Source organism: Hyperolius riggenbachi, chromosome 5, assembly GCF_040937935.1.
Source record: "Hyperolius riggenbachi isolate aHypRig1 chromosome 5, aHypRig1.pri, whole genome shotgun sequence".
Lineage (NCBI taxonomy): Eukaryota > Metazoa > Chordata > Amphibia > Anura > Hyperoliidae > Hyperolius > Hyperolius riggenbachi.
This window is the reverse complement of record NC_090650.1, coordinates 248,734,520-248,748,632: the sequence shown is the minus strand read 5'-3', so window position 1 is coordinate 248,748,632 and position 14,113 is coordinate 248,734,520. Positions and strand designations below refer to the sequence as shown.

The following is a 14,113-nucleotide window of genomic DNA, read 5'->3' as shown; positions in this document are numbered from 1 at the left end:
GGGGTCTTGTGTACAGAACCATGCTCCCAGCCTCTCCTCCCCCTTCCCAAGTAGTGCTGTGTACAGTGATGCTGGAGGAACCTGCAGAGCCTGTACTGCTCCATCAGAGGAGGACAGAGTGAGAAGCTGAGGCTGGGAGCACACTGGACTGTCAGTTTTTTTTGTGTATTTTCTGTACACCATGTGTGTCTGTATGTGTGAAACTCAGCAATTGCAGCTTGTTGTGCTGAATGTTCCTGGTAGCAGCAGGCATGCGGGGGATGGGGAGGAGGTCACACAGCACTGAGACCCTCAGCCAAGTCTGTAATTTTGCTGGGGATGGGTGGGTGCAGAGTGCAGAGACCGAGCAGTCTGCATCTGTGGCTGCAGTGGAAGCATCTCTGTGCTGTGGAGGGTGCTATGCATTCCACAGGGGGTCGCCAGGGGGATTGAAGGGGCATAATATCAAAGTGTCTGAAGTGATTGTAGATGTGGAATGTTCCTGGCTGCTGTAAACATTTTAGCAGAGATAGAAGTATAGAGTCCCTGTAGGTGGATGTCATAAAGACACACAAATCCAGATTGGTCGGCTTCTTCTTATGCCTAGTACACACCATGCATTTTCCCGTCAGATAGATGGGTTGAATCGATTATTTCCAACAAGTCCGATCTGATTTCTGATTAATTTTCCAATCACTTTATACAAAATTGATCAGAAAATTGGGAAATTGCATGGTGTACCAGGCATTGCATGCATTACTTTAGGAGATTGTCAATTTGGTATGTTTGGTCTATGCAGCAAAATGTGGTTATTTTCTATACTGGAGAAAGTGTTATAATATTACCTGCTACTGTTTAACTTTGGAAGTTGAAGTTAATCATCTCAGCTTTAGCTGTAGTAAATTAAAACTACAGATGTCATTTTTAGAATTATTTTACTATGATGTTTTTCAAGCATTTTAAATGTCTGACCTCGTGCAATCCCCATACATGCCACCGCATCACTTCACGCAAGAAGCATTTGTTGGAGTCCAAATAAAAGTGGCATGACTGAATCCAAAGACTTTTCGGAGAGGTTGCTAATTGAAAATACCAGATAGGTATGAAATAACTGCTGCAGCAATTAAAAATGCAACCACGTCCACATTTTAGCCCCACCCAACTCTCTCCTTAAAAGTGTGCTGACGACTTCACCCCCTGTCTGTCCAACATTTTGGATGTACAGATTTTTTGGGGCCTTTTGTCCGTAAAAAAATAAAAAAATGAGGTCGGGAGCACTGGTGCCCTGAGGCAGCACTGCTCTCTCCAGCAGCCGAGCATATGTGCAGAGAGAGCTAGCGTGCATCAGTGTAGCCTATACTTGGCTGACGCTGCTGACTATCTCTGCTCCCTTCTCCTAGACATCCCTCTCAGCATCCGCTGCTATCGCAGATGGAGTCAGGACTCGACTGGTGCCTGCGCCCATACTTTAAAACAGTGAGTAGGCACTGTTGTTGAGGTGTCATGTATGTTCATGCTACTGCTGAATCATATAATGTCTGGCTGTGGCTCAGGAAGGAGTGGGGAGGGTGGGCACACTTGGGCAGCTTGTCCCGGCCCTGGTTGGAGGGATGATACAGTCACCTAAACAACTTTTTTTCCCTCAATACATGTGTTTGAAAAAGTTTCTGGCCAGACTTTAGTCATTTTTTCATATGTACTTTCAAAGTAAAGTTCTACACATGCAAATTTGTATTCTTCACTCGTAACCCTTTACCAAACAGAGAATCTAATCCTTAGCTCAGACTGTTTATATGAATGGAAAGCAGGCACATCAGACATCTCTACTGTTTAGTTGGAGTGTACACATTCTGAATACACCAAACACAAAAGATAAGTAATTGCTGTCAGTTTTAGTTTCTTATTTAAAAATATAGATGGTCTGACCACTGCTGTCTTTATACTACTGTATGAAGAAAACCTTTTCTATTCCTGTTCTTCATCTTCAGCTTTGATTGCCAAGCTTTTAGGAAATCATCTTGCATGCTATTTATAACTCTACTTATGAGACACAGATTGCATGGATAGTGCTGGTAGGGAAAATGCTGGTATGTTATGTTAGTGATGGACATTATGCGAGGCAAGATGGGGAGTTTGGCAGTTCAACTATAATTATTTATGAGATACAAATAACCGCCATAAACTACTGTTGTGTTCTGTTTGTGGTTTCATTAGTTTCCTCCAAGTGTTCTGGTTTCCTTCCACATCCCAGAAACATGCAGCTTGCTTAACTGCCTTTCCCTAAAAGTGACCTGAGATTGTAACAGGAAGAATATATTGTGAGCTGTCCAAAGGGACAGCAAAGTGCAGAATACATTGTTTGCTCTAAATGCATAAAGAAGATAACTTGTAATACACAGGTTTTCTAAGATAAGATTTTATAGCATATAAATTATGGGTGCATATCAATTCGGTGCCGCTCAGTTCGACACGGTGAGAGCCGAATGACGGCTCTCACCGCTGCCACTAAACTTCGAGGCAGTGTTAAATACTATTCTCCCTCCGAGTTGTCGCAACTCGGAGGGAGATGTAATTCGGGGTCTGGAAGCTGCCAGAGCCCCGAATTACCGCTACGCGGGGCGCACATCATAGCATTGCTGCTATGGGGCGTCCAGTTTCAGCACTCGGCTCTCAGAGCCGCGCGCCAAAATCAGCTGTTCTGATAAATTATGGCAGGAAAATCCACTTTCTTCTTGGACCCCTGCCGTTCTTCCGGGTGTTACGGGTGATCCTGACTCCTGCTTATACTTAGCCAGCCAGAAAATGTGGTTCTCCTGAATATGGAATACACATGGATAAGCAGAGCAGGATCATCCACCAGGTCGCCTAGGCAAGTGCTTGGGGCCTAGTGGGTTTCAAAGGGCCCACCTGCCAACTTCTTTGGTCTCTCTTTACTTCAGCTTACCAAAAGGACCTCAAAGAGGTCCCTAATCTACTACCTTGCCAAGGGCCCTTGTGAAAAGTGAAAAGAAGAAATCCCATTCATCCAATTCCTCATTCATCATTTTTTAAACTAAGGCACTTTTTACAAAGAATTAAAAAAACATTTTCATGAGCAGCGGAAATCATGATAAAAAGTACTACCATGGGTGTCTCTAAGATCAAAGCAAGTGCCTCAGTAATCCTATTTCCTCCCCAAGGTGATCCTTTTTTATACAGGTGGCGTACCAGAGAATACCAGCAAGGTCCCGCCAGGTACCAGAATGAATAGTCAACTAATAGAGTTAGGAATGGTTCGGCAAAAGGGTAAAACCAATTCCAAACACTGTACTGTCTTTGCCATAAAATGAATCAGTATTAAATATAGCTATTTAGGCTATCAAACTTTTAAACCAATCCTTATTAATTCCTGTGAAAGTCTACTATTCCACCCAACAATTAAACTTGTGTAGAAAAAGTTTGTATAACACTTCACAGGGATAAAAACTGTTTTTTTTTCAGAATCAGAATAATCTTTATTCGCCAAGTACGACAATTGTCGTACCCGGAATTATTTGTGGTTCCCATGCCCATGACATGTCAAAAGTACCTATGACAGACAGCATTGGCAGACCTTAGAGATATATAATTGAGACAAGCATGAGAAGCATACAATTATAGCAGATTAGAGCTACTCTATACCAGAGTGTGGGGCAGAAGTGACCAGGGGTGCTAGGAAGTTCAGGGTGGGTGGCTGGGACATTAATCTGTGTAAGGGTGTGTTTCCATACGTGCACATTTAGCCACGCTTATGGAAATGCAATCGCAGGGACATTAGAGAGTGCATAGACTGCACTCTTTTATGTTTTCATACATGTGCTGGGATTCACCACTGAATCGCAGTGCATGGTTGCACACATTTTAATAAAATGAGTGGGATCACAAGTGCTGCCTCTGGGGGAATCACGTGATGATGTACGTCTCCTGCATTGCATATGGAAACAAGCCCTTAGGGACTAGATTGCCGCAGTGGGGACTGGAGTTTAAGCAGGAGGGATGTTTGGGGGGAGAAGGTGCTCCTGCATCTGGTGGTTCTGATGTATTTAATCTGCTTTAACCCTTTCAGGACAAAGGACGTTAGAGTTAGACCACTGCTAAATGGTATCTCACTCCATCACGCATCCAGAAATTTACTAGCCATAAAGTGGTTTGTTGGAGGTGTGGGCAGGAGGACGGGACAGAGATGCATATGTGGTGGTCATGCCCCATAGTAAAAGTTTTTGGGGAAGAAATAACCCTCTTTTGCAGAGAATTACTAACAGATACCTTCAACCTATCCGCAGAAGAAGCTATCTTTGTATTTGCTGATGCAGGTGGTTGTAAAGGTAGCATTTTAATCAAAGAAGTAGGTTCCAAGGTTGCTAAAAGAATGATACTGGATAAGTGGAAAGAACCAACCCCCCCCAAGTCTGGATGAATGGGTTTGTAGAATGGACCAGCTGTGCGGTGGCAGGAATCCTGTAGTCCAAGATATGAAGGAAGATGATATGACCTATGATGGAGGTGAATGGGCAAGACCATGTAGTAAAACCTGGCGAGTAATCACAGAAGGGTATTTAAACAACTCATAGATATAGATTCATGTCGGGGATAAAGGCGGGTGGGGTTCGAGGCGGTTGGGCAATTCGTAGCAGAGACTGGTGATAGGGGTGTGGTATTTGTGAAGTCTGAATGGGTAGTTTGTGGTATAAGAGCTGGTTGGATGAGGGTTGTGTGTGCTCACATGCGGTAGCTGGAATTTACTGTCCATCGTCTTAGGGTTTGTGAGAAGGGGTAGTTGTTGTAGCGCGGCTGTCTACAGGGTGGGGATGATCGGGCTCTGAAAGGGCGAGTATATAATCAAGCTACCTATGAGCAATATAAGAAATATAATCACTATATCAGACGAACGATGATGATAGCACTACCCAGCGATGGCATACAGCCACTTAAGGCTGATAGGCCCTTAGCTGACAAGCTTTCCGCATGTGGTGTGCATCTGAGTGTAAAAAAAAAAAAAAAAAAAAAAGGACGTTAGAGTTATGTCCTCTGTGTGGCTGCCTGCTGATGACAGGACGTAACGTCCTTGAAGTCCAGCCATTCCCAACGCGATCGCACACATCGGAGAGGGGAGATTAAGTTGTCATATGACAGTTAACATCTCCCCTCAATGATCAGGAGCCATGGCAATCTGCTCCAAATCATGTGATCACTACGATCGCCGCCGATCGTAGTGATCACTGAAGCGGCAGTGGTGCCGGAAAAGAACAGGATCCGCTCACCTTCCTGACACTCCCCTGGCGATCGTCACTCCCCCACCGCTCTGCCTGGCATCCATCCTCGCTCTGTCGCTAAGTTCCGGGTCCCGGCTTGATTATGTCATCAAGCTGGGACCCGGAACTTAGCAGCAGTGCGAGGCTGCATGTCAGAGAGAGAGGAGGCGGGGAGAGCTGCTTATCTCTGGACCCAGGGAGGTGAGTAATGGAGGCTGCCTGCACTGGGGACACTTAACTATACAGAGACACCCATGCCTGTCTATCTATACTGGGAAAACCTATCCCTGGCTATCTAAATCGGGGACACTTAAACCAGGCAAACAGCTCTGGTCCCCAAAGGGGGTTAAATGGCTTGTCCCAAAGGGGACAGATCTATCTAGTGCATATAAATTATTAACAACAGTGAATAAAATAATAACAATATGCAGAGGTTGTTTGATGATATGTTATTACATCATATTATGTTATATCATATTAGACATCAAACCAAAACTTCACTTATACATACCCATTGGTGACATTTCTGGTACTGAAGCTGTGTATGGTCCATCAAGGAACTTGGGTTCATTATCATTTATATCTTGAATTTTAATAATAAATTCAGACTCTGGTTCCATAGGCCTTTCAGTCCTTCTGTCCAGAGCCTGTGCTCTGAGGGTATACTGAGCCCTCTCTTCCCGATCCAGCCTCTGTATTGCATGAATATCCCCTGTGGTGTCATCAATTGTAAACATAGTTCCAGCTCCATCCCCAGAAAGAATATACTTTATGGAACCATCACCTTCATCCATGTCTGAATGAAGCTGAGAAGTGAAAGAAAGCAGAAAGTAACATTACATTTAGCTAAACAGTGCATACATATCCTATGAAGCTATATCAACACACACAAAAAGTCATCCAGAACACAGAATCTTCCTTTGTCTAAACATGGTCATAAATATGATATGCTGAATGAAACCCCAAATAAGATCAACAGAATAAAATGCCTCATTATTGCAGACTTGTACACAGTCACTTACAATAATAACACTACGCAAACCCTATTACAGTATGATTGACAAAGCTATATCATCCAGAGGAAATAAATGCGCAGCAAAACCGTATTATAGATTCTCACATCTGGCTATTTATGCTAATTTCAGACAAGTAATAAATTATTTATATATAGTCCATACTATGCCTTTTTTTCAGACTCTACTGCCTCCATGCAATGGGTATCTGGTCTGGTAGCAGTAGATATTCCACCCAGTACTGAGGAATTCTGCATAGAGTACATTCTGTTTATCAGTACTCTGGTTGTTTCTTTGTGTACAGCATCATCATCAAAATAAATGGGAGGCAATAAACAAAGCACCGTATGGCTGGCAAACTGTATCTTACACAGTGGCGTAGCTAAGGAACTGTGGGCCTCGATGCAAGTTTTACAATGGGGCCCCCTCAAGCACTCTTTACATAACAACTGACACAGCGCACCAAAATCTGCCAATGGCAACTACAGTGTCAGAGGTGCAAGAATGATTTTTGCTTCCATCACTGATAGTGAGAGAGCATTAGAAGTGTCAGAGTGGCTGTAAACAAAGCAAAATCCAACTGACTACTAAATGAGAGTAGCCTCCCCCTGTCTTGGAAGGAACATATATAGCTATTAGGAAAAGGGATATTTGTACAGGAAAAACGCAGAACCCATCTGCAAGCCAAAGCACTCAATGAGTCACGTATATAGAAAAATAAGAAAAACATTTATTATTTTCATTAAAAAATTCCCTCCACGGGATAAATCAATTAGCATACATATAAACCTCAGAATAGCACATTATAAAAGAGGAGAAATACAACGGTCTGTGAGCCCACTCAGCATGCCATGAAAATGGCTACCTGGATGTAGTAGAGTCCCCTTAGTACAGAAAAAAACATATTCTTGCCTGTATAGGCATCAGTAATATATCACATAGACAGCATGGCTTGACATTAGTAGCTGGTTGTAATGCAGATGCCAAAAGCATATCAGTTCACTCGTAAACTTGTGGTAGTATATATTTAGCATCGTAATGATCCAAATATGAACTAATTCTGATGCAGACCGGTATGGATTCCGCTGCCCGTTATATTCAGATATCAATTGAAAACAACCGCAGATGTCCAATTGCAACATCCATGTGAATGTTCATAAAGCGGAGAAAGAAAGAGTTCAGGCATAATGCAATGGCTGTTTGTTATAGCTACCACTCCTGAAGAAAGTTCATGATTCACAAGTCCATGCGTCACTCTGAGCAGTCCATCCGGTAAGGAAGGTACAATTGTGGTAAGTATTTGACTGATGTGAAGGGAACATCCAGTGATATGGAGTACAGGCTGTAGTGGGCTAATTGTCGACCGGTTTCGCCGGTAATCCGGCTCCTCAGGACCCCAGACCGTGTAATTGCTGTGTGTATAATCGCCAGCATGACCCACGCCATAAGAGGCGTTCTACCCAGAAATGCGTCAGCCGCGTCCAAAGCGAGGCGCGGCCAGTGCGTTCCAGGCAGCTTGGGTATTAGGAAAAGGGACCATTACCATGTGTGTGTGTATGTGTGGAAGGGGGTAGTGAATCCTTAGGAGGATAATAATAGTGTTGGGCGAACATCTAGATGTTCGGGTTCGGGCCGAACAGGCCGAACATGGCCGCGATGTACGGGTGTTCGACCCGAACTCCGAACATAATGGAAGTCAATGGGGACCCGAACTTTTGTGGTTTGTAAAGCCTCCTTACATGCTACATACCCCAAATTTACAGGGTATGTGCACCTTGGGAGTGGGTACAAGAGGAAAAAAAAATTTAGCAAAAAGAGCTTATAGTTTTTGAGAAAATCGATTTTAAAGTTTCAAAGGGAAAACTGTCTTTTAAATGCGGGAAATGTCTGTTTTCTTTGCACAGGTAACATGCTTTTTGTCGGCATGCAGTCATAAATGTAATACATATAAGAGGTTCCAGGAAAAGGGACCGGTAATGCTAACCCAGCAGCAGCACACGTGATGGAACAGGAGGAGGGTGGCGCAGGAGGAGAAGGCCACGCTTTGAGACACAACAACCCAGGCCTTGCATGAGGACAAGAAGCGTGCGGATAGCATGCTTTGTACCACCATGCAGTCATAAATGTAATAAAGATAAGTGGTTCAATAAACAGGGACCACGCGGCAACGCTAACCCAGCAGCAGCACACGTGATGGAACAGGAGGAGGCGCAGGAGGAGAAGGCCACGCTTTGTGAGACACAACAACCCAGGCCTTGCATGAGGACAAAAAGCGTGCGGATAGCATGCTTTGTACCGCCATGTAGTCATAAATGTAATAAAGATAAGAGGTTCCATAAACAGGGACCGGCAACGGTAACCCAGCAGCAGCAGCAGCAGCAGCAGCACACGTGATGGAACAGGAGGAGGCGCAGGAGGAGAAGGCCACGCTTTGTGAGACACAACAACCCAGGCTTTGCATGAGGACAAAAAGCGTGCGGATATAGCAGCAATGCTTTTTGCCGCCATGCAGTCATAAATGTAATACAGATGAGAGGTTCAATAAACAGGGACCGGAAACGCTAAACCATCCCAGATGTTCATCGGTCATGTTACTTGGTTGGGGTCCAGGAGTGTTGCGTAGTCGTTTCCAATCCAGGATTGATTCATTTTAATTTGAGTCAGACGGTCTGCATTTTCTGTGGAGAGGCGGATACGCCGATCTGTGATGATGCCTCCGGCAGCACTGAAACAGCGTTCCGACATAACGCTGGCTGCCGGGCAAGCCAGCACCTCTATTGCGTACATTGCCAGTTCGTGCCAGGTGTCTAGCTTCATGCCCGGTTTCAGGTCCAGCGGTGCCAGCCACAAATCCGTCTGTTCCTTTATTCCCCTCCAAATTTCCTCCCCTGTGTGCTGCTTATCCCCAAGGCAGATCAGCTTCAGCAACGCTTGCTGACGCATGCCAACAGCTGTGCTGCACTGCTTCCACGATCCTACTGCTGCTGGTGCTGGGTTAGCATTTCCGGATGAGGTACAGCTTTGAGATGCGTTGGAGGAGAAGGAGTCAGAGAGGTAGGTGCTGCTGTTGTTATCCAGCTGTTTGCGGCGTGGGCAACACCCGCGCCGTAGCAGGTGAGGAATCGCTGCCAGGCTCCACAAGGTTCACCCAGTGCGCGGTAAGGGAGATGTATCGACCCTGGCCGAACGCACTCGTCCAGGTGTCAGTGGTGAGGTGAACCTTGCAGGCAACGGCATTCTTCAAGCTTCGGGTTATTTAGCTGACCACGTGCTCATGCAACTCAGGCACTGCAGAGCGCGCAAAGTGGTAGCGGCTGGGAACCACGTAACGTGGGATGGCCACTGACATCATGCCCTTGAAGCTGTTTGTCTCCACCACTCGATATGGCAGCATTTCGCAGGCCAGAAGCTTGGCTATGCTGGCTGGCTGTTACTGCCACGGCCCGGGGGTCATTTGCTGGCAATTTCCTCTTGTGCTCAAACATCTCAGAGACAGACAACTCAACCGTAGCGCTGCACACCGAAGGGCTGTTGGTTGTTGTGTTTGATGAACACTGGGAGACCTCAAGAGCACTAGTCCGGAAAGTGACAGTGTCAGCATCGTCTGATGTTTGTGAATGTTGTGAACCACGCAATGGCTGGGCTACTGCTGCTGCTGAGGCGGGTCTGGTGGTGAGTCTGGTGAACCCAAGGGAGGCAGTGTTGCTGGTGGTACCCTGTCCTGCCGCGTTTGCCCACAGAGTGGGATGTTTGGATAGAATGTGGCGGCTCATGCTGGTGGTGGAGAGGTTGTTAATACTTTTCCCCCTGCTCAGGCGGGTCTTGCACACCTTGCAAATCGCCATGGTAACATCCTCAGTGCAGTCTTCAAAGAAAGCCCAGACTTTAACTGGCTGAGGACTCGGACCTCGTGCGTGATGTGCTGGTGCTGCTTAACCCACTGCTGGATGCTTGAGAGGTCATCCAAGTAATTATCTGGTCCTGTTCTTTTGGATCTGTGAGGGTTGTTGTCCTGGACAACATGGGCAGTATTGAGTGGGTTTTCTTGGGTGCTCCCCTGTGGCCTGTACGTGAACCGTCAGGGGAAACACCTCTTCCCTTGCCCCTCCCTCTTTCACCGGATTTCTTCCTCATTTCACTTATCCTTAAAGTACACGCTGACTGGCAGCAGTACAGTGGCAGTACAGAAATGCTATACAGTGGTGGGTGAGCGGTGTACCACTATTGTCAGCAGTGACACAGAGCACAATGCTATACAGTGGCGGGTGAGCGGTGTACTACTGTTCCCAGCAGACACAGAGTGGAAGTAAACACAATGCTATATAGTGTGGCTGAGCCGTGTACACAGAGTGTCAGTAAACAATGGTATATAGTCTGGCTGAGCGGTGTACACAGAGTGTCAGTAAACAATGGTATATAGTCTGGCTGAGCGGTGTACACAGAGTGGCAGTAAACACAATGCTATATACTCTGGCTGAGCGAGCGGTGTACTACTGTTCCCAGCAGACACAGAACAGTAAACAGAATGCTATATAGTGTGGCTGAGCGAGCGGTGTACCACTATTCCCAGCAGACACAGAACAGTAAACAGAATGCTATATAGTGTGGCTGAGCGAGCGGTGTACCACTATTCCCAGCAGACACAGAACAGTAAACAGAATGCTATATAGTGTGGCTGAGCGAGCGGTGTACCACTATTCCCAGCAGACACAGAACAGTGAACAGAATGCTATATAGTGTGGCTGAGCGAGCGGTGTACCACTATTCCCAGCAGACACAGAACAGTGAACAGAATGCTATATAGTGTGGCTGAGCGAGCGGTGTACCACTATTCCCAGCAGACACAGAACAGTGAACAGAATGCTATATAGTGTGGATGAGCGAGCGGTGTACCACTATTCCCAGCAGACACAGAACAGTAAACAGAATGCTATATAGTGTGGCTGAGCGAGCGGTGTACCACTATTCCCAGCAGACACAGAACAGTGAACAGAATGCTATATAGTGTGGCTGAGCGAGCGGTGTACCACTATTCCCAGCAGACACAGAACAGTGAACAGAATGCTATATAGTGTGGCTGAGCGAGCGGTGTACCACTATTCCCAGCAGACACAGAACAGTAAACAGAATGCTATATAGTGTGGCTGAGCGAGCGGTGTACCACTATTCCCAGCAGACACAGAACAGTAAACAGAATGCTATATAGTGTGGCTGAGCGAGCGGTGTACCACTATTCCAAGCAGACACAGAACAGTGAACAGAATGCTATATAGTGTGGCTGAGCGAGCGGTGTACCACTATTCCCAGCAGACACAGAGTGGCAGTAAACAGAATGCTATATAGTGTGGCTGAGCGAGGTACACAGAGTGGCAGTAAACAGAATGCTATATAGTGTGGCTGAGCAAGCGGTGTACTACTATTCCCAGCAGACACAGAGTGGCAGTAAACAGAATGCTATATAGTGTGGCTGAGCGAGGTACACAGAGTGGCAGTAAACAGAATGCTATATAGTGTGGCTGAGCAAGCGGTGTACTACTGTTCCCAGCAGTGACACAATGACAGGGGGGACCCTGGCTAGCGTGGCTGGAGCGCGAACTACCCTGCCTGCCTACCCAAAGCTAAACCCACAGACAAATGGCGGAGATATGACGTGGTTCTGGTATTTATTTACCCGAACCACGTGACCGTTCGGCCAATCAGAGCGCGTTCGGGTCCGAACCACGTGACCCGTTCGGCCAATCACAGCGCTAGCCGAACGTTCGGGGAACGTTCGGCCATGCGCTCTTAGTTCGGCCATATGGCCGAACGGTTTGGCCGAGCACCGTCAGGTGTTCGGCCGAACTCGAACATCACCCGAACAGGGTGATGTTCTGCAGAACCCGAACAGTGGCGAACACTGTTCGCCCAACACTAGATAATAACTTCTTAAATGTGCCCCTGACAGAAATAAATGAATGTAAAATATCTGCAAATGATCACTGTAGGCTAGTGAAACTGAAATTTGGCAAGCCTTAGGATGGATATCTTCCATGTCATATAGCTGGTAAAAGAATACTGAAATGTGACAGTGTACCGCTTAGCTTGTGTATCAGATTTCTCATACAGGACAAAATCAAAGGTATTTTGGCCACTGTTCTGTATACTGAAAGGTATAATCTTTAAACTACTACAGAATAGCTGCAAAAAAAATAAATGTTAACTTCCTGGCAATTTTAGAAAATCATAGCTGGCTGTAAATTGAACCAGGAAGGCAATATTAATAACACTAAATTTAAAAATTGAATGTGTAGCAATGGCATGTGTTATATATATTTTTAATGAAAACTGAGCTACACTTAACCATTTTTACCATATAACAGAAAAAAAGCTGCTTCAAGTACATTTTGTGCATATTAAGGGGAATCTAAAGTGAAAAGTGCACACGACATCTTATTCACTTTTATAAATGCCATTTATCTGGTAGCAATGGTGTAGCAGTAAGGATATAGGGCTTGTGACTACTCTTCAATCTCTGGGTAAGAGGACCCACCCACCTAAGGCCCATCTTCAGTTCCTGAAGCAGTCACTTATTAGTGCTATAATGGTAACTACCACCAATTCATGAGTTCGGAATACTAGTAATTATTAAGGAAATGTTCTAAGCTTTTGCTAGTTGTACATCTTTAACACTGCAAAATGTTGTGGCACTTGGGGTCATGCAATAATGATAGTCATAACTGGGGGTGTGGGAAGTTGCGCAAGTCATGCAATAATGATATAGTAATGACTGAGTGTGTGTGTGTGTGTGTGTGGGGGGGGGGGGGGTTGTGCAAATCATGCAATAATGATATAGTTGTGGCTGGGGTTGTTAGTGGTTGTGCAAGTCATGCAATAATGATATATTCATGGCTGGGGGTGTGGGGGCTTGTGGAAGTCATGCAATAATGATATAGTCATGGCTGAGAGAGTGTGTGTGTGTGTGTGTGTGTGTGTGTGGGGGGGGGGGGGGTTGTGCAAGTCATGAAATAATGATACAGTTGTGGTTGGGGGTGTTAGTGGTTGTGCAAGTCATGCAATAATGACATATTCATGACTGGAGGTGTGTGTGTGTGTGTGTGTGTGTGTGTGTGTGTGTGTGGGGGCGGGGGGGGTTGCAAGTTGTGCAATACTGACATATACGTGTGTGGGGGGGGGGGGTTGTGCAAGTCATGCAATAATGATATAGTCATGGCTGAGGTTGTGTGTGGGGGGCGGGGGTGTTTGCAAGTCATGCAATAATGATATACTGTAGTTATGGCTGGGGGATGTTAGTGGTTGTGCAAGTCATGCAATAATGATATAGTTATGGCTGGGGGATGTTAGTGGTTGTGCAAGTCATGCAATAATGATATATTCATGACTGGGGGTGTGGGAGGTTGTGCAAGTCGTGTAATAATGATATAGTCATGACTGAGTGTGTGTGTGTGTGTGTGGGGGGGGGGGGTTGGGTGCAAGTCGTGCAATAATGATATAGTTATGGCTGGTGGTGTTAGTGGTTATGCAAGTTGTGCAATAATGATATATTCATGACTGGGGTGTGGGGGTTGTGCAAGTCGTGCAATAATGATATAGTCATGGCCGATGGTGTGTGTGTTTGTGTGTGTGTGTGTGGGGGGGAGGGGGGGTAGTGTAAGTCATGCAATAAATAATGATATAGTTATGGCTGGAGGTGTTAGTGGTTGTGCAAGTCGTGCAATAATGAAATATTCATGAATGGAGGTGTGAGGGGTTGTGCAAGTCGTGCAATAATGATATAGTTATGGCTGTGTGTATGAGGGGTTGTGCAAGTTGTGCAATGATGATATATTCATGACAGGGGGTGTGGGGGTTTTG

At 45.6% G+C, this 14,113-nt stretch overlaps 1 protein-coding gene across 4 annotated transcripts in view; it reads right to left on the bottom strand.

Annotated features, from left to right (window-relative positions):
- The window catches only part of CDH20 (cadherin 20), a 556,554-nt gene that overhangs the window by 71,220 nt on the left and 471,221 nt on the right, over positions 1–14,113 (bottom strand). For all 4 annotated transcript variants that reach the window (XM_068236743.1, XM_068236746.1, XM_068236744.1 and 1 more), the window contains one exon: positions 5,761–6,055. In XM_068236743.1, the coding sequence (XP_068092844.1) occupies positions 5,761–6,055 (295 nt within the window). The remainder of the gene's footprint in view (positions 1–5,760; positions 6,056–14,113) is intronic.